Source organism: Durio zibethinus, chromosome 28, assembly GCF_047325235.1.
Source record: "Durio zibethinus cultivar Kanyao isolate XHJ-2024 chromosome 28, ASM4732523v1, whole genome shotgun sequence".
Taxonomy (NCBI): Eukaryota; Viridiplantae; Streptophyta; class Magnoliopsida; order Malvales; family Malvaceae; genus Durio; species Durio zibethinus.
Genome location: NC_143189.1, coordinates 11,404,301 through 11,424,645, shown reverse-complemented (window position 1 = coordinate 11,424,645; position 20,345 = coordinate 11,404,301). Strand labels below are relative to the sequence as shown.

Sequence of the window (20,345 nt, the reverse complement as noted above, 5' to 3'; positions counted from 1 at the left end):
GAAGAACTGCTCCGAGAATATATAGATGTGTTCGCGTGGGCTTACCAAGATATACCAAGACTCAGCATTGATATTGTAGAGTACAAGTTACCTTTAAAACTAAGATGTAAGCTGATGCAGCAAAAGCTAAGGCGCATGAAACCAGAGATGCTACTGAAAATTAAAGAGGAAGTGAAGAAACAATTCGATGCTGGATTTTTGGAAGTGGCAAAATATCCTGAATTGGTAGCCAACATAGTGCCATTTCCTAAGAAGGATGAAAAAGTGAGAATGTGTGTCGATTATCGAGATTTGAATAAAGCAAGCCCCAAGGATAACTTTCCTTTACCTCACATCGATACTCTAGTGGATAATACTACTAGGCATTCCATATTTTCCTTTATGGATGATTTTTCAAGCTATAATTAGATCAAGATGGCTCGAAATGATATGGAGAAAACTACATTTGTGACCATGTGAGGAATATTCTGTTACAAAGTCATGCCTTTTGGGTTAAAAAATACCGGTGCCACTTATCAAAGAGCAATGGTGACTCTCTTCCACGATATGATGCATAAAGAAATAGAAGTATATGTGGATGATATGATTACAAAATCTCATGAAGGAGAAGATTATATAGTCAATCTCAAAAAGCTGTTTGACAGGTTGAGAAGATTTCAGCTGAAGTTGAATCCTGCTAAATGTACATTTGATGTCAAGTCAGGAAAACTATTGGGCTTTGTGGTCAGTGAAAGAGGAATCGAAGTGGACCCGGATAAGATACAAGCCATCCAAAATTTATCTCCTCCTCGTACCCCAAAAGAAGTGTGAGGTTTCCTAGGGAGACTGAACTATATTGCTCGTTTCATCTCTCAACTCACCTATAAGTGCGATCCTATTTTCAAGCTTCTCAGAAAATATGATCCAGGAGAATGGAATGATGAATGCCAATAAGCTTTTGATAAGATCAAAGAATACTTGTCAAATCCACCTATGTTGGTGCCTCCAATCTTGAAAAAACCTTTGATCTTGTACTTAACAGTGCATGAAAATTCCATGAGATATGTACTGGGGCAAAGAGATGAAACTGACAAGAAAGAACGAGCAATGTACTACTTGAGCAAAAAATTCACTGATTATGAGTCTAAGTATTCACCATTAGAGAAGATATGTTGTACATTAGCCTGGACAACTCGAAGGCTTAGATAATATATGCTTTATCACACTACTTGGCTTATAGCAAAGCTAGATCCTATTAAGTATATCTTCAAAAAGCCCTTATTGACAGGAAGAATAGCATGGTGGCAAGTTATGCTTTCAGAATATGATATCATTTATGTGACTCAAAAAGCTATAAAAAAAAGTGTCGTAGCCGAGTTCCTTGCTGATCGTGCTATTGAAAATTATGAACCAATGAACCTAAAGTTCCTTGATGAAGATGTGATGACCATTGAAGAAAATGAACTTGTTGAAGAGTCTTGGAGGATGTATTTTGATGGAGCTACTAATGCTTTGGGTCATGGTATTAGGGCAATTTTAATATCTCCTGATGGGCACTATTATCCCATTACAGCCAGGTTAAATTTTAATTGCACAAATAATATGGTTGAATATGAGGCCTGTGTTATAGGTCTGCAAGCAGCAATTGAAAAGAAAATCAAAATATTAGATGTGTTTGGAGATTCAGCTCTAGTCATCTATCAATTACGAGGAGAATGGGAAACCAGAGATTCCAAGTTGATACAGTACCATAAGTACATTTTTCAGTTGGTTAAACAATTCGAAGAAGTTCAATTCGAGCATTTGCCTAGAGAGGAAAACCAAATTGCTGATGCACTGGCTACTCTAGCTGCAATGATTAAAATAGATGCAAATACTAAAATCCAACCCATCAAGCTGGATGTGAAAGATGAACCAGCACATTGTTCAGGTGTTGAAGAAGAAGTTGATGGAAAACCATGGTATCATGACATCATGCAATACATTAAAAGCCAGCAATACCCAAAACATGTAACAAAAAATGATAAAAGAACTATCAAAAGGTTGGCTATGAGTTTCTTTCTTGATAGAGACATCCTCTATAAAAAGGGTCGAGATCAAGTACTCTTAAGGTGTGTGAATGCAGCTGAAGCGAAGAAGATTATTAAAGAAATGCATGATGGAGTTTATGGGGCACATGCAAATGATCATATGATGGCTAGACAAATTATGAGGGCTGGATACTATTGGTTGACAATGGAAAATGATTGTATTAATTATGCCAGAAAATGCCATAAATGTCAGATCTATGTTGACAAGATCCACACTCTTCCAACAGCATTACATGTTTTGGCTCCTTCATTGCCATTCTCTATATGAGGTATGGATGTCATTGGTCCCATCACTCCAAAAGCTTCAAATGGATATAGATTCATCTTTGTGATGATTGATTACTTTACAAAATGGGTAGAAGCTGCATCATACGTTAGTGTGACCAGCTCTGTGGTATACAAATTCATAAAAAATGAGATAATATGCAGATATGGGCTTCCAGAGATAATTATTTTTGATAATGCCAAAAATTTGAATAGTAAGATGATAAATGAAGTTTGCACTCAGTTCAAGATTCATCACCGTAATTCGACACCATATCGTCCAAAGATGAATGGGGCAGTAGAAGCTGTAAATAAGAATATCAAAAGAATCCTGGAAAAAATGACTGAAACTTATAAAGATTGGCATGAGAAGTTGCCCTTTGCTTTGCATGCTTATAGAACATCAATCTGAACATCTACTGGGGCCACTCCATTTTTTTTGGTATATGGAATGGAAGCTGTGCTACCGATCGAAGTGAAAATTCCCTCGTTGAGAGTCCTTATGGAGGTAGAATTAGAGGAAGCAGAATGGGTTTGAAATCGCTACGAGCAGTTGAACCTCATTGAAGAGAAAAGACTTACAGCACTTTGTCACGGTCAATTATATCAAAAGAGAATGATGAGAGCACATGACAAGAAAATCCGTCATCGTTGCTTTAGGGAAGGAGATTTAGTGCTGAAAAAGATCCTTCCAAATCAACATGATAATCGAGAAAAATGGACACCAAATTGGAAAAGCCCGTATGTGGTGAAAAAGGCCTTTTCTGGTAGGGCGTTGATTTTGGCAGAAATGGACGGAAGTGATTTACCTGCTCCAATAAATTCAGATGCTGTGAAGAAATATTATGCTTGAAAAAAAAGAAAAAAAAGTAAAAAAATGAAAAAATAATGACTCATCCGAAGTTGAAAACCTGAAAAAGGTGGCTTGGATACGAAGAAGAAGCATCATTCCACAATACAGGGGCAAGTGTAGTTTGATGAACTCTGAAAGATCAAGAAAGTCATCTAATTTAGTTTTAGAAAAAGAATCTGGGAATATTCTGTTCATGATTATCTTATGATCATCATTTGGGCACCTTTGTTTCAACTCAAATACTTTACCATGTACTTGTTACTAGTCTAATAAAATATGCTTTCTTTCTTTTGGAAATAACACTATCCATTCCTTTTATTCTCATTTTTATCCACCATATGAATAGAAGAAATGTGTGATTACATTTTATTAGTCTTGGACTTAAAATGATGAAAAGAAAAACAAACATGAAAGATCTTAACATTACTTTTTAAAAGTTGACAAAGGTAAATGAAAAAGGATGAGAAAAGTACGACAGGACATTGATGTTGCAGACTTTTGAAGAAGAAAAATATTGTGGTCAAATGTTAAGAACAGATTGGTCGTACAAAAATTCTGATAAAAAAAGCCAAAAGTGAGAGATTTTGAGAACCTTTTTACTACAATGAATAATTTTGATTGCATTACATGCATTACATTTAGAGCACTCAGTACATGCATCCATGAGCAATTTTAATAAGGACGGAGACTTTCCATTTCCTGATCAAATAAAAGATTTCAAAAGAGAAGAATTTACTTGTTAAAAGAAAAAAACTCAGTTTGAGGGAAGATGAGATTTTAAAGTTGTTGAGCCTCTGTTGAGAGGAGCCATTTCCAAGATGAAATTTTAAAGTTGTTGAGCCTCTGCTGAGAGGAGCCTTTTTCAAGATGAGATTTTTTTTAAAGTTGTTGAGCCTCTACTGAGATGAGCTTTTTTCAAGATTTTAAAGTTGTTAAGCCTCTGCTGAGAGGAGTTTTTCCAAGATAAGATTTTTAAAGTCGTTGAGCCTCTACTGAGAGGAGCCTTTTTCAAGATGAATTTTTAAAAGTTGTTGAGCCTCTGCTGAGAGGAGCCTTTTTCAAGATGAGATTTTAAAGTCGTTGAGCTTCTGCTAAGAGGAGCCTTTTTCAAGATGAGATTTTAAAGTCGTTGAGCCTCTACTGAAAGCAGCCTTTTTCAAGATAAATTTTTAAAGTTGTTGAGCCTCTATTGAGAGGAGCTTTTTCAAATGAGATTTTAAAGTTGTTGAGCCTCTACTGAGATGAGCTTTTTCATATTTTAAAATTTCAAAAGTTGTCGAGCCTCAAGTGAAAGGAGCATTTTCGATTAAAAAAAAATTTTGTTTGGATTTCGGATAAAATTGTTGTCTTTGTCTTTGCCCTATTACTGATTACCAGCAATGTGCAAAGAGGGGCAGCTGTAGACATCAATTTGTTCAGAAGTATAAAATACAAAATATAAGTATAAAATATGAAATACAATAAAAAAATATGAAATAATATAAAAAATATGAAAAAAAATAAAACAGAACAAAAAAATTAAAGATGGCAGTGGTGCCATCCTCGGCACCACTGCCACCACCCGTGCCACCAAACCCACCAGACCCTACACCCCATCCTTCTGATCACCAGACCCTACCCTCCACCCCTCGAATTAATCCTTCCGTTGACAAAACTGTCAGATATGGCCAAAATTAATAAAAGATGCACGGGGCTCGTATTTACACCCGTGTCGAGCCCCATGCCCTTCCCCCCAAACACACATGGCTAGAGCTCTATAAATAGAGCTTCTAGTGAAGCTAAACAAAAAGAGGAAAAAAGAGGAGATGCTGTAAAAAAAATTTGAAAAAAATTCAAAGAAAAATATACACAGTCCTCCCCGTAGGGAGGAACCCAGCGCCGAGCTTCCTGCATGAAAAAGAAAAAAAAAGAGTTAGTTTCAAAAAAAAAAAGAGTCAGAACACAAAAAATATATAGTTTCACCTAAACTTCACCAGCAGATCTAGGAATTTTGAGACTCTTTTTGGTGAAAAGGAGGTCAGATCTGCACTCAGGGGGTTGAGAAGAGTTTATGAGAAAATTTTAAAATTTTTCGACACCGTCGATGGCGGCCAGAGCTCGTCGTCGGCAAGGATTGCGGCGGCCTTCACTACGGACGGCCACCAGCCCCAGGTCACCTGAAAAAAAAATAGAGGAAGAAGGGATTTTTTTTTCAGAGGAAGGAAAGAATGAGTAAAAAAAAATTTTTTGAACCTTTTATATAAACGCTCAGAACCAAAACGACGTCGTTTCATTAAAGGCCCAAAACGACGCAATTTTAAGACCCCAAGATCCGCGCTTCAACCCGAGACCCGACTCGGGATCTGCGCACCCGACCTGACAACCTGTTTCTTCTTCAGCCATTGACCGATCTGATTGGACCGGAACTGAACCGCCCAGACCGAACCGAACCGATATTGAACCGCTGAACCGTTCAAACCGAATCGAATCAATACTGAACCGCCCAGACCGAGCCAAACTGCTGGACCGAACCGATCAAACCGAACCGTGCGTTGACCGGACCATTGACCGGTCTGGTTTAGGTTAAAAAAATTTTTTTTTTTTATTTTTCTTATTTTTTATATATTATTTTATTAATATTTATGCATATTAAAATGTTTATATTTGTTAGATCAAATGATGAAATTGTGATTAAATTTTTAAAAGCAATAATATAAAAATAAATTTAATAATAATACTAAACTAATAAAAAATGAGAGAAAAGAAAATTTTTATCCGACGATGAAATTCAAAGGTATTCCGAGTAGTGATGCCTACGAAATCTCTAGGTGAGAAGATTTTTTTAAATACTAACAGTGTATTGGAGTATTTATAAAAAATTTTCAATACAATAAAAAATTTTTTTTTAAAAAAAAAAAGAATAAATAAAAATTGATGAATATATTAAACAAAAAATAATAAGTAATAAAAATGAGAAGAAAAGAAATTTAATCTAATGATGAGATTCTAAAAGTATTTCGAGTAGAGATGCTTTAAGAAATCTCTAAGTAAGAAGATTTTTTGTAAAATATTACCAGCGTATTGGAATATTTATAGAAAATCTTCAATATAATTAAATTCTTTTTTCTTCAAAATTATTATTAATAAAATAATTAATAAAATATCTAACAAAAGAGAGTAAAATGTGTGTATAAACATGGTAACATTTTGCATTGCATGCATGACATTTTTTTCGAAAAGTAAATTTGAGCCTCCGAGGATGAGATTCTAAGGTATTCCGAGAAGCGATGCCTAAGAAATCTCTAGGTGAGAAAAAGTTCTTCTAATGTTACCAACGTACTAGAACATTTTAAGAATTATTTCAATAAAAAGGTTTTAATTTATTTTTCTCAAGAATAAATTTTCTTTTTTCTAATGAATAAAAAACCAAGGAAATTATTTTTTTCGAACACCGAAAATTGGATTATTTTTATCAAAATCAAAGGATAACACGTTGTTAATTGGTACCGTTTTTAACGGGCATTATGGGGGTGCTAATCCTTCCCCACACGTAACCGACTCCCGAACCCAGACTGTTTCGTAGACCGTAAAATTATCTTTTTAATAAATTTTAATTAATTTTAAAACTTTATTAAAAGGATATGTTTTAGTAGGTGGCCAATCGCGCCTAGTAAAAAAAGATTAGAAGCGATTCCGTTAGTTTTTTATTTCGTTTCCAAATTCATCGGGCGGACGCAAAACCGTTACGACATATATTTTTTATTTTTTAATTATTTATATTTTAAGTTATTTTATTTTCATTAAAAAATGAAATGATTATTCTATAATGTTAAAACAAGTAAATTAATCATTTTATAATTTTGAAAAAGGTAAATAGTCATTTTATAATGTTGGAAAGATGTCTAAATATAACTTTTTGGGAAATCTTTTAATATATTTTTTTAATTTTTTTGTTATTTATATTTTAAATTATTTTATTTTGATTAGTGGGTAAAATGATCATTTTATAATGTTAGAAAGGATAAAACGATCATGTCAAAATGCTAGACTAATGTTGCAATATAGTACTTTTGGAGATTCTAAAATATGTAGATCTGATTTTTTTTCTATTTTCATATTGTTTTATTTTTATTATTTACATTATAGGTTATATTTTGTTTTTATTAAAGCTTAAAATTATCATTTTATAATGTCGGACATGTGTCAAAATATAACCTCTTTGAAAATTCTTTTAATATACTTTTAAATTTTTATTATTAACATGCATTTAAGTTATTTTATTTTCATTAAAGGGTAAAATGATCATTCCATAATATTAAAAAAGATAAAATGATCATTTTATAATATTAGACAGATGATAAACTATAATCTATTTAAAAATTCTTTTCATATATTTTTAATTTTTATTATTAACATTTTAATTGTAATTTAGCAATTATCTGCTTCCTGAATATAGAAAACACATGAGACCCATTTTCCATCTATTTTCCATCCATCACCAAGAGAGAAATTTCATTTTCAAATTCATAGATGATGAACCACAGTGTTGCAAGAAGACAAGAAAATTCCAATAAAAAGCAAAGAAATCAGCCGCCAATCGAGAAAGTAAAATACAAGATCGCATTACGGTAAGGGGGAGACAGAAGTCCTAGCATCCAACCAAGACGAATGAATTTGGCCTTGCGTAGGTTGAGAATTTAGGGATGAGACAAGCGGTTTCTCTCATTTTAATTTCAAATTTTCTTTGGATCGCTTATTCATGAACAAAAAATCGAAGAATCAACTCAACCAAGAACTCTCTTTCGTTTGTCTGGTTGCCTCCAAATAGCCACAAACAGGCAGAGGCAAGACAACAACCCCTTTACCAATTCTAAGACCTATGGAGGAATGGCCAATTTATTTAAAGTAAAATAATTATTTTATAATATTAAAGAAAATAAAAATAATTGTTTTACAATATTGAACAGCTGTCACTCTCTAATCCCTTCAAGAATTCTTTTAATAGAGTTATATTATAGATGAAATTATGATCACAAATAGAGATTATGTTTACTAAAGCATCTTAGTTGTTAAGAAATAGTAATAGTATGAAATGAGAGAGACAGAAGGGAAGAAACGTAAATCCAAAGCCCAAATGAATGCCAAAACAATGATCAATTTTAAGAGCATGGCAATGCCTTAAAAGAGGAAGAAATGGCAGGTTTCAGCATTGGAAGGAACCTTTTTGCTAACTTCCGTCCAAATCCAGGACTCAAGATTGGTTGGGTTTTAGATTTTGTGGGCCTCTTCTTTTTTTTTTTTTTTTTGGTTTCTTAACTCTCCTCTCCCTCCAAAATTAACTTCCATTGGACAGGTGCAATCATAATTTTCGATTCTTTATCAGTCATTCATTTGATTTTTCAACACTACATTTACATGATTGATTGTAGATGAAATTATTATTCTGGATAAAGACTTGAATCTAATTAATACGAGATGAATTTGTCCCATTTGGAAATTAGATTGACATTATAACATGACCTGTTGTAAAGGTAACCTAGTGATAGACCATAACTCTAAAATTGACACAAATCTAAATACGTAAATGAGGTGTGAATGATAGCTATATATCCTAGTATTATTCGAAATTTATGAAAGGATAGATAGCAAAATCCTATTCAAATTGTGATTTTTTATGAAGTTTTTATTTTTCGTTCTATGATAAATAAATTAGGATAAGACTATGTGCTCATAACATGATTTCCAGCAAACTCTTTCATGTGAATGGCATTTCACACTGTATATCAATCAAAACTAGTCCCAACTTGTGCATTAAAGTAGTAGATTTTGATACCCCAAATCATTCACAACAAGAGAAGGGGGCCTTACATAATTTTAAGTACTAGAAAGAGCTTTAGAGAATAGTCCATTTTTAATTAATTAAAATAAGCTCATAAAATGATCACTTCCATTGGGATCACATCTAGGCCTTGTCTTTATTAATTACAAAATAAATAATATTGAACAAACTATAAACCAAGTGAAGAAAAACTGGGACTTGTGCATACAATAGTTAGACAAGAACATGACAAAAACAAAGCAGATAGGGTGTTTTTTTTCTTATGATTTTTACTAACATGCAGCTAAATCAAATGACTTAGCTCTGCTCATGCAGCTGCTCTTACTGCTGAACCACTTGCTGTATCTGCTGACGCTGCAGCAGTTGAAGATTCACTCGGGAGCATGATCGAGCCATCTCACCTGCCAGTGGGATCACTGGTAGGTTATCACAGTTGCATATCTCAATCATGAACCCATCTGGGTCATGGAAGAACAGTTGTTCAACATATATCCCGCCTTCTTCCACTATTGCCCGCACGTATTCCAAATCCATTTCCTTCAGCTTCTTCTCCACTGTCCCCATGCTCTCACACTAAACATGGGAATACAATTAGTAAATTAATTACCTAAGCTGCAAATCTATAGCTACCAGGGTTCCTTATCAATTTATAGTTGATTCATCTTCTTGTCAATTCCATCACCATAAACAAATTAATAAACGAGAGGGCCATGCATACACTAAGCTATTTAAGTGTTTCTAATTATGTTATTCCTCCCCACCAACTAACATTCCAACATGATTACTCTGAAAAAAAGGATAAAAAAAGAGGTAGCGGATCATCATTGGTTTTTAAGAATAAGAAAGGATCAAATTCTACAAAAATAACATGGTATCTTGATTTTTTCCACTTGGTGTATCAGAATTCAAATCCTTAGCTGCTGCATTGGCATTAATAAATTACAAATAGGTAAAACAATTAGGATTATCTGCCCAATTCAGAGTATTTGAATTGAAACAAATATTTAAATGAAAAAAAGAAGAAAGAAATTAACCTGGAAAGAAATGTGGTTGTCCTTGGGATTGATTTTCTTTTTCTTTGGCAAGTTCTCTGGATCCTCTGATTGCAGAAGATGTATCCCGATCCCATATCCAAACAACCTGCATCATCACAAAAGAAAAAATCCAGAAAAATGTAATCATAACTTGAAAAATGAAAACCAACCCAAGATTTCTTGCGCTTTTCATCATAATATTTCGGATGAAATTTCTTGAAACAAAAATTAAGATTGACAAGAGTTCATTACCATGCCCCATTAAAGTCAAATGTTCCAGGCCTCCTGATTGGAACAAACCCAAGAATATTCTGATAGAAATCTATGGATTCCTCAACTGATCTACACACAAGGGAGATATGGTTCAAAGATTTTAGTTGAAGAGGGTTTTCCGTTCTTCCCTTCATCTTTTTAATTTTTCCAAGAAAAAATGTTTAAATCATTCGATAGACAAACACACCAGGAAAAGCGTCGATAAAGATTTGTGGAGAGAATATGATTTAGAAAAACAGATAGATTTGAGAACCAGAAATTTATTGTTAGGAGGAAAACCAAAGAAATTAAAACGACGGCGCTACTAGAAACGATGTAACGAAAGAGAGAAAATCACGGCACTCCGTCGAGAGATGCCAAAGAATTGGGGTTTATGTATAGCAGGAAGGACGCAATGGGGACCTCTTCATGCAAGCCACGTGTCTTATAATGTGGATTACTCTGACACGCGACACCACGTGCTGACTAGGATTAGCACCACCAAGGCAAGAACCAAACAAAGCTCTTCTGGTCAGACACGTAAGTAGTGATATGGGTTCTTGTCGGACATGGGTAGGTAACTTTGTCAGTTTCCTTTTTCTACAAAATTTATTCTTTTTTTTTTAAAGAAAAAATTTGTTCTTTCTTTTTTGGTAAGATTTATAATCTTAGATATTAGATTTTTTTAGAATAGAATATATTATTTATCAAAAATCATAAAAATTTTAATAAACAAAATTTTATATAATTATTTAATAAAAAAATCATAATCTAAAAAAAATTACAAAGGTTATGAGTTAAAATTCAAGTCTATTAATTATCATATTTAAAAGTAATTATATAATTTGATATGTAAAATTGTATATAATTTTTTTATGTGAAAGAACATAATCTATTGATGTGAAAATTATTTTTGGTGAATTTTTTTATTTAAAAAAAATTTTAAATCCTTTTTAACAATAGATAAATATGTTGCCCTTTCTAGATAAACGTGCGAACACTTTCATAAAATTTTTTTATTAAGTGAAAACGAAAAAGTTAAAATTTTTTTGAAAAGAAATGCAATAGGAGGATTTCTAGAGTTTTCATTTGAATTTGGATATATCTAGTTAACAATAATTAACTATTATAATTACTAGTAATTGATTATTTTTTTTATAAAATTACAAACAATCATAATAAATATTTTATTCATATATATAAAAAAAATATTAAATAAATTAAAATATAATTAAATAAATTTAACATAAAATTAAAACAAATTCATAAAATAATATTCCATTTATAATCTCAAAATTTTAAAATATTCGTGCCATTGATTCAAAGTTTAATTAGCAAGTTTTTTTTTTTTTTATTACTTTTAAGATCCATTATTGCTAGTCACGAGAATTGTTACAATGATAGATGGATAAGCCGAAGGGATCAAAAGTCAACTATGAAAATTGTGCACACATCAAATTTAAGTGGCGAGCTAGTATTCAGCCTTTCCATCAAATTGAAGTACAAATTGTGATAAATATTTTATAAAATTGGACATTCAAATTAGGGAGATGGGAATTTAATTACTCATAGTTTATAAAAACAACATTTATGTGTGCTCTTAATTTGTCATTACTTTACATTTTGTATAGTGGGATGGAAAAAAAAAGGGGAAAAAAACTTTTTATAATTTTTTTCTTAGATTAAAGGAAAAAAAATGAATGGATTCATTTATAGATTTTATGTCTTTCTAAATTCAATCTTTCAAAAAGTAAAAATAATAATAATAATAATAATAATAATCATTTTATTTACAATTTTATTTTTATTTTTTGTTTATTTTTCCCTCCTCAAATACAAAAAAGAAAACCAACATTTTTTTTTCTATTCTCTTCACACTTTTTTTTGTTCATTTCCCTTCATTTTTGCCAGACATTAACATTACATACACGTTTATCATCGAAACGATGGTGATTGCAAATAATTACTGTCATTGCTTGTATCCACGTTTATCTTTGTCAGCATGCAATATTTAAAAATGAAATATGACAGAAGGAAGTATAGGAAATGATGTAATTAGGTCATGACATGCAGACAAACAACATTAATTTCACGATCCGTGCTAATTATTTTCTTAATTTATTCCTAACCAACAACTACTACCAATTAATTAAAGTTTTGTAATCAAAGAATTAAAAATGAAGAGAGATACAAAAATGGATTAGCCAAAGATAATTATAGCATGTGCTTAAAATCGGCGCTTTATTTCAGCCTCGTTTTTCATATTATTTTAGTGTTTCAGTCAGCTGTCTCAATATATAAAACATATATCTGGATGTGAGCTAATTTAAAAGTTCTAAATTGTATTTGTGATATAGTAAATTAAGTAAAAAATAAAGATGTTCAAATAATTTTAACTAATTATCTAATATATTTTTATTTGAACCCATAATTTTCTCAAAAGATTTCATATATTAAAATTTTAACACAATTAATTTGTGTTATACTACAATTAAGAAAATATTTTTGACTTTTCAAATATAAACAATTAAAGCCTAACATATGGGTCTTTACTTTTAGGGATGTTAACACAAAAAAGAATTAAATAATAATGATTTTTGGATTTGTTGGATTGGAGATGCCTTTCCCTACCTTATACAACCTTTTTCCCTTTGTTTCTTGATTATTACATTTATTTCGTTTCATCTTTCAATAGTTAGTGTTCTTCTAGGGATGTTCGAACCAAAGAGTATTTAATTACAACAATCATTGGTTTTCTTAATAGATCTGGCTTCTCCCTCGTCATAATCATACTGCATCCTTCATAAAAAAAAAAAAAAGACTGAAGAGTTTAACTCGTTCAATCAAAGAAAATGACGAAATCCCTTCCATTTCCTTATTCGACCATCCCTATTTATTAAATGTCCATTTATTTTTGAAAGTTTTTTATCTTTTAAAAGTCTATCTTAAAAACCCTTTTAAAAAAATTCAGTTATATCCCTTCATTTGTCATGCAGATTCTCCTTTTTTTTTTTTTTTTTAAGTTGTAATGAAATTGGGAAATAAAAAAAAATTGTTACCTTTTTTATTTTTTATTTTTTTTTGGTTAGCCAAAATTTATTGAAGTAACCACAAGGTTACAAAGCAGTCTAGACTAGCAAATACAAAATCCAAAGAATCAATACAAACTCATTTGAGTATCAAAGAACACTTAGATGTAAATCAAAGAAAAGTACCCTACTAGCTCTTGATAATAGCCAAGAGCAATCAAGACCCAAAACAAGAATCTAAAATATGACCAACTATAAAAGAGCTCACCACACTTGACTTTTGAAAGAAAATATAAAAAAATTAATCCTATGAATTTAGAGATAGACAGCGAATAACGATCGGTCGATTATAGAATCAATCACCCTAACGTACAATGCAAAACCACCATGTGACAACCATTGAAAACTAATTGGTAACATTATCATCAAGATCCCTCCATTCCACTTCCATTAACTTGTCAATAATAATTTCTTCATTACCATTAAATGACAACTCAAGCCGTTTCCAAGCTCTCAAGTTTTGATAGCCTTTTCTTTATGCAACAAATTTACCCATTAAATATCATTATCTGAGATGTTGTTATATTTTTCAAGGGTAATAAAGGGATTGTGAGCACACAATAAGATCTTCAAAACTTTCTTCCTACTCCATTTGTAGTTTTTCCATTTCTTTTTCTTGATTTTGTGACCTTTTTAGAATCTTCCTATCTGAGAAATGAAGATGGTATTTAATGTCTTCATAATTAACACCATTCTCCTCATCTTTCTTATCTAATTCACCCTGATCATTTTGGACATATTCCTTTCTCCTTCTTTACTTCCTCAACTAAATTCTTAGGATTTGAACTCAACCAATCTTCTAATAAATTTTGATCCTTGATTACCACCTCAGCATTACCACATTCAACTAATTCAAGACAACCACCAATGTTGTTAACTCTCACACTACTTTACAAGAATTTGGAACCATATCACAATTAGAATTACACTCAATAAATCCTTCTTCACTACTCACCATAAGATCAAGGCTTTGATTATTTTCTTGTATTGGAACAATATTAGGTGTATCCAAATACCTCACACCATTAAGGGGTTGCTTATCATCAATCGAAGGCAAGTTTGTACGTGATTAGCCATCTCTACTGAGTAATTCTCATATGATAACTCTTTTTCATTGTTCTATGTATCCTTTTTTAATTTTCTAAGATATAAACTTTTAGTATCTCATCTAGATTGATTTTGATAACTAAAGACCCTTTGTCTAAAGAGACTTGAATATGATTGTACGCAATACCATAAGAAATAGAAATTGAACTCTTATTAACCTTTTCCTCTACCGTGCAAAAACTATCAATGTATTTTTTATTCTAGATTCCGACAAACTCTTTTTAAGACTGCTGAGTCATTTACATTTTTTTGCCTTACACCTTTAACCACTTTTGCATAAGATTTGTTAAAATAGATCTTAGGCCTACCACTAGGTTCCCTAACCTTAGTAGTCCTTGCATGATGAACTTGGTCTGCCACATTAGATATTTCTTTAGCTATGAAAAGCCTAAGTTTATAAGTACCAATCCATATACCATCCAAAGCTTCAAGTAAATACCCAATATCCTTTAACATTTCTAAAACTGGCAAACCTATATCTTTGACTTCAAAAATTTTTTTACCTTAAAAATTTTATTGGAATGCTGATGTTACTGGTCTTTCTGGCTTACAGAATGCTACTTAAAAATTTTCCATGTTTTCCTCTTAGATAGCATCTCCAGATTAACCTAGGTTTATACAAGAACAACTTTTAAAAACATATTTGACAGGACAAGTAATTCATACCAATGTCAACCCTCTCTAAATTTAGCTCTCAATAGCCAAATAGAAAGCTTGGAAAAAATTAAAGGGTGCAAGAATTAAGGTATGCAAGTACATGATTCTTACAAGCAGTTGAGACTTAGTGCGGCTCTATGGGAAATTTTGTCAAATAAGTGGTAGGTACTATTTTAGGAAGGAGTTTTTGAAAAAAAATATGTGATAAAATGGACAGTAATGGAAAGATAAGATATTAGACTAGAAAAGAACAGAATATAAGACCAAAAAAGAAAGAGAAATTGAGAAAGAATTTAGTAATATTTTCATTCATGATCTTGAAATCATCGTTTTACATGTTTATAGCTCATTCCCTAAATTACTTGCACCACTATCACACAACTATGCATAATATCAACAACTTCCTTATTCCTAAATTACTCAGTAAGGTTGTTATACTTCACGTGACAACTCCCTTAAGCTTACTTAGCATTCTACTACTAACTTCCTTCATAACCTAGGCCTTTTTACCTTTCAGCCCAGCTTTATCATTCCTACAACTGTATGATAACATCACTTTACCCTCTCATTGAATGTATACTAATCCCCAAAGATCAAAATAAAGGAATTGGGACTTAAGCATGGTATAATCCTCCTATATAGCATGTTCGTAGCATGTTCAAAACATAATTTAGAGATTACCTATAGCTTAGCTTGTTTGTAGACATCCATTAAACCAGTAAATACATTAGCTTTGACCCTGAGTTTTAGGTCCTCCTTAAGCCTACTCACAAAGCTGGAAATAAAGTATTCTTCATTTAGATGAGGTTAACCGAAGCATGTATAGCTTTAATTCCTCAAACCTCTATTGGTAGCCCTTTATTGTGCTTTTCTAAACTAGTTTATTAAATTCTTCTATCACATCTGAGTAAGTCTTATTGCAAAACTTATTGCACTGAGCAAACTCTGACAAGTCATTGTATTCTTCTACATGATGTAACCATCGAACTAAGTTTTTACATTTCTTGACAAATACATTGCTGCCATTTCTAATTTTTGATGGTCTAAAATGAAAAAAATAGCAAATTACTTCTGACACTTCTTGATCTACCCTAGGGTTATGTCTATAAAAATTGGGCAGTTCAATCTTAGGTCTTAGGGCATATGCATTCATAGTAGTATAAAGGTTACCACCCTTAATAAATTCATGATATTTGCACCGCTGTGTTCTACCATGAAGAATACTACTACTAGACTTAGGCTAAGTATTAACTAACTATCTCGGTTTATTGGTCTTATAGATATATTTTCCTTGGTCACCAATTATAGTGATTACAACAAGAGATTTACCATCTTTTTTTATCAAAAAAAATGATCATGATTTGGTTGCTATTGTCGTTGGCTGCACCTTCTGACTTCGATTGAGCTTATGATGTTGCCTTTGGATTTAACAAATCTATAACCTGTTGCATTTACTTCTTATTTTCATCTAGTAGGGCCTTCTAATTCTCGATTAACATTGCCTTAATTCTTTTCTTCTGTACCTCCCACTATTTTGGAATAGTGTCTCGCATTGCTTTCATTTTTTCCTGCAATGCTTGAACTTGATAATGGAGGACATTATATCAAGTACCTTCTTCCATGATGGTTGCTTTCTGTATTTTCCCAAGATGTTTGGATTTATGTGGCTTTGATATTAATTTATGATAAAAATAGATAGTGATGGAAAGAAAAAAGATTAGACAAGAAAAGAAAAAGAAGTTGATAGAGAATTCAGTGATATTTTTTATTCATGATCTTGAAATGATCTTTTTACACGTTTATAGCTCATTCCCTAAATTACTCCTACAACTATTGTATGACTATGCATAACTAATCAACAACTTCCTTATTCCTAAATTACTCAGCATGGACAACTTTTTTCTCTCTAAATGACTTAGTAACGTCGTTATACTTGACATTATAGCACTTTCCTTATCCTTAAATTACTTAGCAACATTGTTATACTTGACGTGATAGCTCCCTTAAGCTCACATAGCATTTTGCTGCCAACTTTCTTCATGACCCTGGCCTTTTTACCTTTTAGCCTAACATTATAATTCTTGCAACTGGATGATAACATCACATTATTTGTGATAAAATAGATAGTGATGGAAAGAGAAAAGATTAGACCAGAAAAGAGAAAAGATTAGATCAGAAAAGAAAGAGAAGTTGAGAGAGAATTTAGTCATATTTTTCATTCATGATGCTGAATGATCATTTTACATGTTTATAGCTCGTTACCTAAATTACTCACATGACTATCGCACGATTATACATAACTAATCAACAACTTTCTTATCCCTAAATTACTCAATGTAACTAATCGATAACTTCTTTATCCCTAAATTACTCAGCAACGTCGTTATACTCCAAGCCACAGCTCCTTAAGCTCATTTGGCATTCTGCTGCCAATTTCTTTTATAACTCAAGCCTTTTTGCGTTTTAGTCCAACTTCATCATTCTTGTAATTGGATGATAACATCACAAAATAACAAAGATTGAAGGAAGTAGGGAGAAGATACGAGATAAGGCGTGGGGTTTAGAAGGAAAGGGGATGTAAATCCATACAAGAAAAATTCGAAAGGAAGTGAAAAAAAAAAAATCATGTATTCAATCGAAAGGAAATTGAAAGGCAAATCTTCTTGATTTTGGAGATGAAACGAGCACAACCCCATGCAATTGATTGACAGTGAAGCAGATGTCAATGTAAAATATATATATATATATATATCGTTACTAACATGAAAGTATTATCTAGAATTTTAATAATTGTTTTTTACTGATTGTTTGAAACCATGAATTTAACTGTCAAAGTATTACTAGAAATATCTTTCCCTTTCAAGACAGCTTCAGAAATTTCTTCAAAAACTTTTATTGGTTTCATAAAAAAAAGAAATCAAAATTTTGATCATACAAAAACAATATTATTGTATTATATTATATTATATTGATTCCTCAAGCTTTAATGTTACTATAAATGCGTGTAAATAGGATAGGTGTTCACTGATCAAATTAGGTGAAATCTAAGTGAAACTTCTAAAACCTGGAGTCAGGGGAGCTTGGCACACCCATTAAATCTTTTTAAATATATTTTTTTTTGTCAAATTGAGTTTAGACCTTTTTGACAGATTTTCAAGTTCAAGTTTGTTTTGCCCGTCATAGTATTCATGTACATGTTGAAGAAAAATTAGATCAATTGAAATTGAAAACCAAACTATTGAAAGAAAGATTCACATTAATTTCATGTCAGATAGTCTTACATTCAAATATATATATATATATATATATATTATAGAGCTTAGCTTTAAATAGTTTTATGCTATTGTCGAGCGCATATACATACATCATAAGGCACTCAGTCTATGTTGGAAATATGTAGGAAGTGCATTTTAGGACTTGGATTGAAGCAAGCCAAATGTGGTTTCTTTTCTGAAATGCAAAACTCAGGTCTAATTAGAATGTAAGCATTGCAGCAAAACAATGGAAAATGAAAGGAAACCCAATTCTTCACGAAAACCATTTCAAGAAGTATATATATATATATTTTTTAAATTGAAATTTTAATCTTCATCCTAGTTGAGAATAGCACAAAAAGTAGTTTTAAAGCAAAGCAAATTGTAAAAGTAGAAGAACTTTGCTTTTATTAACTAAATTTTGGGACACCTGTTCTAAGGGACAACATGGCAAACACTTAAATTTTAACCTTAAAACAAATGTGCTTGGGTTTTATTTCGTATTTTTCACTTCAATTAGCAAAGGATCCACTTTGGATGAAAAATCCTATGTGCATACAGTTGCATTATGCCAAACATTGCAAAACTTTGACCTGACAGGAGAGCATGAAGGAAACACATTACTTTGCCTTTTGAAGCCTTTTCAGTTGTGTCGGTATTCAGCCATGTACATGTTTGAAATGGGGAAGAAAAACATTTTTTTATTTAGCACTAAGGGGCTTCTGGATTTTGCCTCCTTTTTGGTATTGGTTTAAACAAATTTATTTATGTGAATTTTATGTGAAAGCTAACGAATTAACGAGAAATTACTTTTCCACAACCTCTTAATAGATTTGAACTCAAATAACAAAAAATATAAAGGATACAATATTTTTGCAGCTTGATCCAACCATTCATTCACAAAGAAAAACATTTCTTGTGGCCTCACTTCTCGCATTCAAGCGCTTCCCACCACACTGCCTCTGCTTTGATGACAAGATTTACTTTATATGCACTGTCAGACTTTAGCGGCAGCGTCTTCAGCTTTGGACAGCCAGATACATATAATTTGGTCAAATGCGCGAAGGGTAAGGCATCCCAATAAACGCTTATCACTTCTAGTAGGTAACTTATGTCAACCTGTTCCAGCACAGTAAATGGGCTCGGTTTCTCCCTCAACTGGTTAAATTGACTCGGCTTCTCCTCACTGATTAGTTTTTCCACCTTTCTGCAGTGCATTACATTAAGAGATTTCAGATTAGGAACATCAATAAGCCATTTCATGTCCCTCACTTCGGGGCATCCGAACGTTACTACTGTTAAAGCATGTCTTACTTGCAATCCACAAGGTTTGCACCTTCATGTCTAGACGCTCCATTGCTTCTAAATGCAAAATCTTTGTTGTATTAAAAGGCGAGAAATAGTTCTTGAATGCAGTTCCATTTCTCTCCATACTAAAAGCATATTCAAAATGTTGCAAGTCTTCTAATTCCTCTATTAAACCTTCGTTAACACCTGATAGCACATTGTCTTCCACAATTTCTACTGAAGCATCAGAGGGTGAACTCATCATGAATGCTTGTAACTTTGGAAAACTTGATATTGGTTGTTGTGGGATTCTTTTGAGATTTAAACGACCAAATATTTCAAGTTTTCCAAGGCCTTCAGCTGAATCGGCAATTCTCTTATACCAATCCTGATAGATTAATGAGACATACTAGTGAAATCAATCTTGAAATTAGTAGCCGATTTTATTTGAAAATGTTTCATTTATAATATATATATATATATATAAATTGTAACGAATTTATTAATTTTATTGATGAAAATGGTATTCAGAAAAAAGAAATTTACTACAAATTTTCTTGTTTTCTAATTATTGGGTGTCATGGACATCATATTTTCCTATTTGGGTCAGCCTCTGCTTGAAATATCCTTTGGTAATTCCTGTAGATCCATATTCCCCTAT

At 32.0% G+C, this 20,345-nt stretch overlaps 1 protein-coding gene across 1 annotated transcript; it reads right to left on the bottom strand.

The window, feature by feature from the left end:
* Positions 1 to 9,115: 9,115 nt before the first annotated feature.
* On the bottom strand, positions 9,116 to 10,676 carry LOC149510762 (glyoxylase I 4-like). The gene is made up of 3 exons (XM_089757312.1): positions 10,291 to 10,676; positions 10,039 to 10,144; positions 9,116 to 9,577 (listed from the first exon to the last, which is right to left on the bottom strand). The coding sequence occupies exons 1-3, from the start codon at positions 10,443 to 10,445 to the stop codon at positions 9,326 to 9,328; spliced, it is 513 nt and encodes a 170-aa protein (XP_089613438.1). The 5' UTR covers positions 10,446 to 10,676; the 3' UTR covers positions 9,116 to 9,325.
* Between the last annotated feature and the right edge of the window lie 9,669 nt (positions 10,677 to 20,345).

Bases quoted from the DNA above. Each gene is read 5' to 3' on its own strand.
- LOC149510762 (XM_089757312.1), bottom strand. From the start codon at position 10,445: ATGAAGGGAAGAACGGAAAACCCTCTTCAACTAAAATCTTTGAACCAT. The intron at 10,145-10,290 runs GTAATGAACTCT...GTGATGATGCAG, and splicing joins TTTGACTTTAATGGGGCATG to GTTGTTTGGATATGGGATCG. The intron at 9,578-10,038 runs GTTAATTTCTTT...TCCCATGTTTAG, and splicing joins ACAACCACATTTCTTTCCAG to TGTGAGAGCATGGGGACAGT.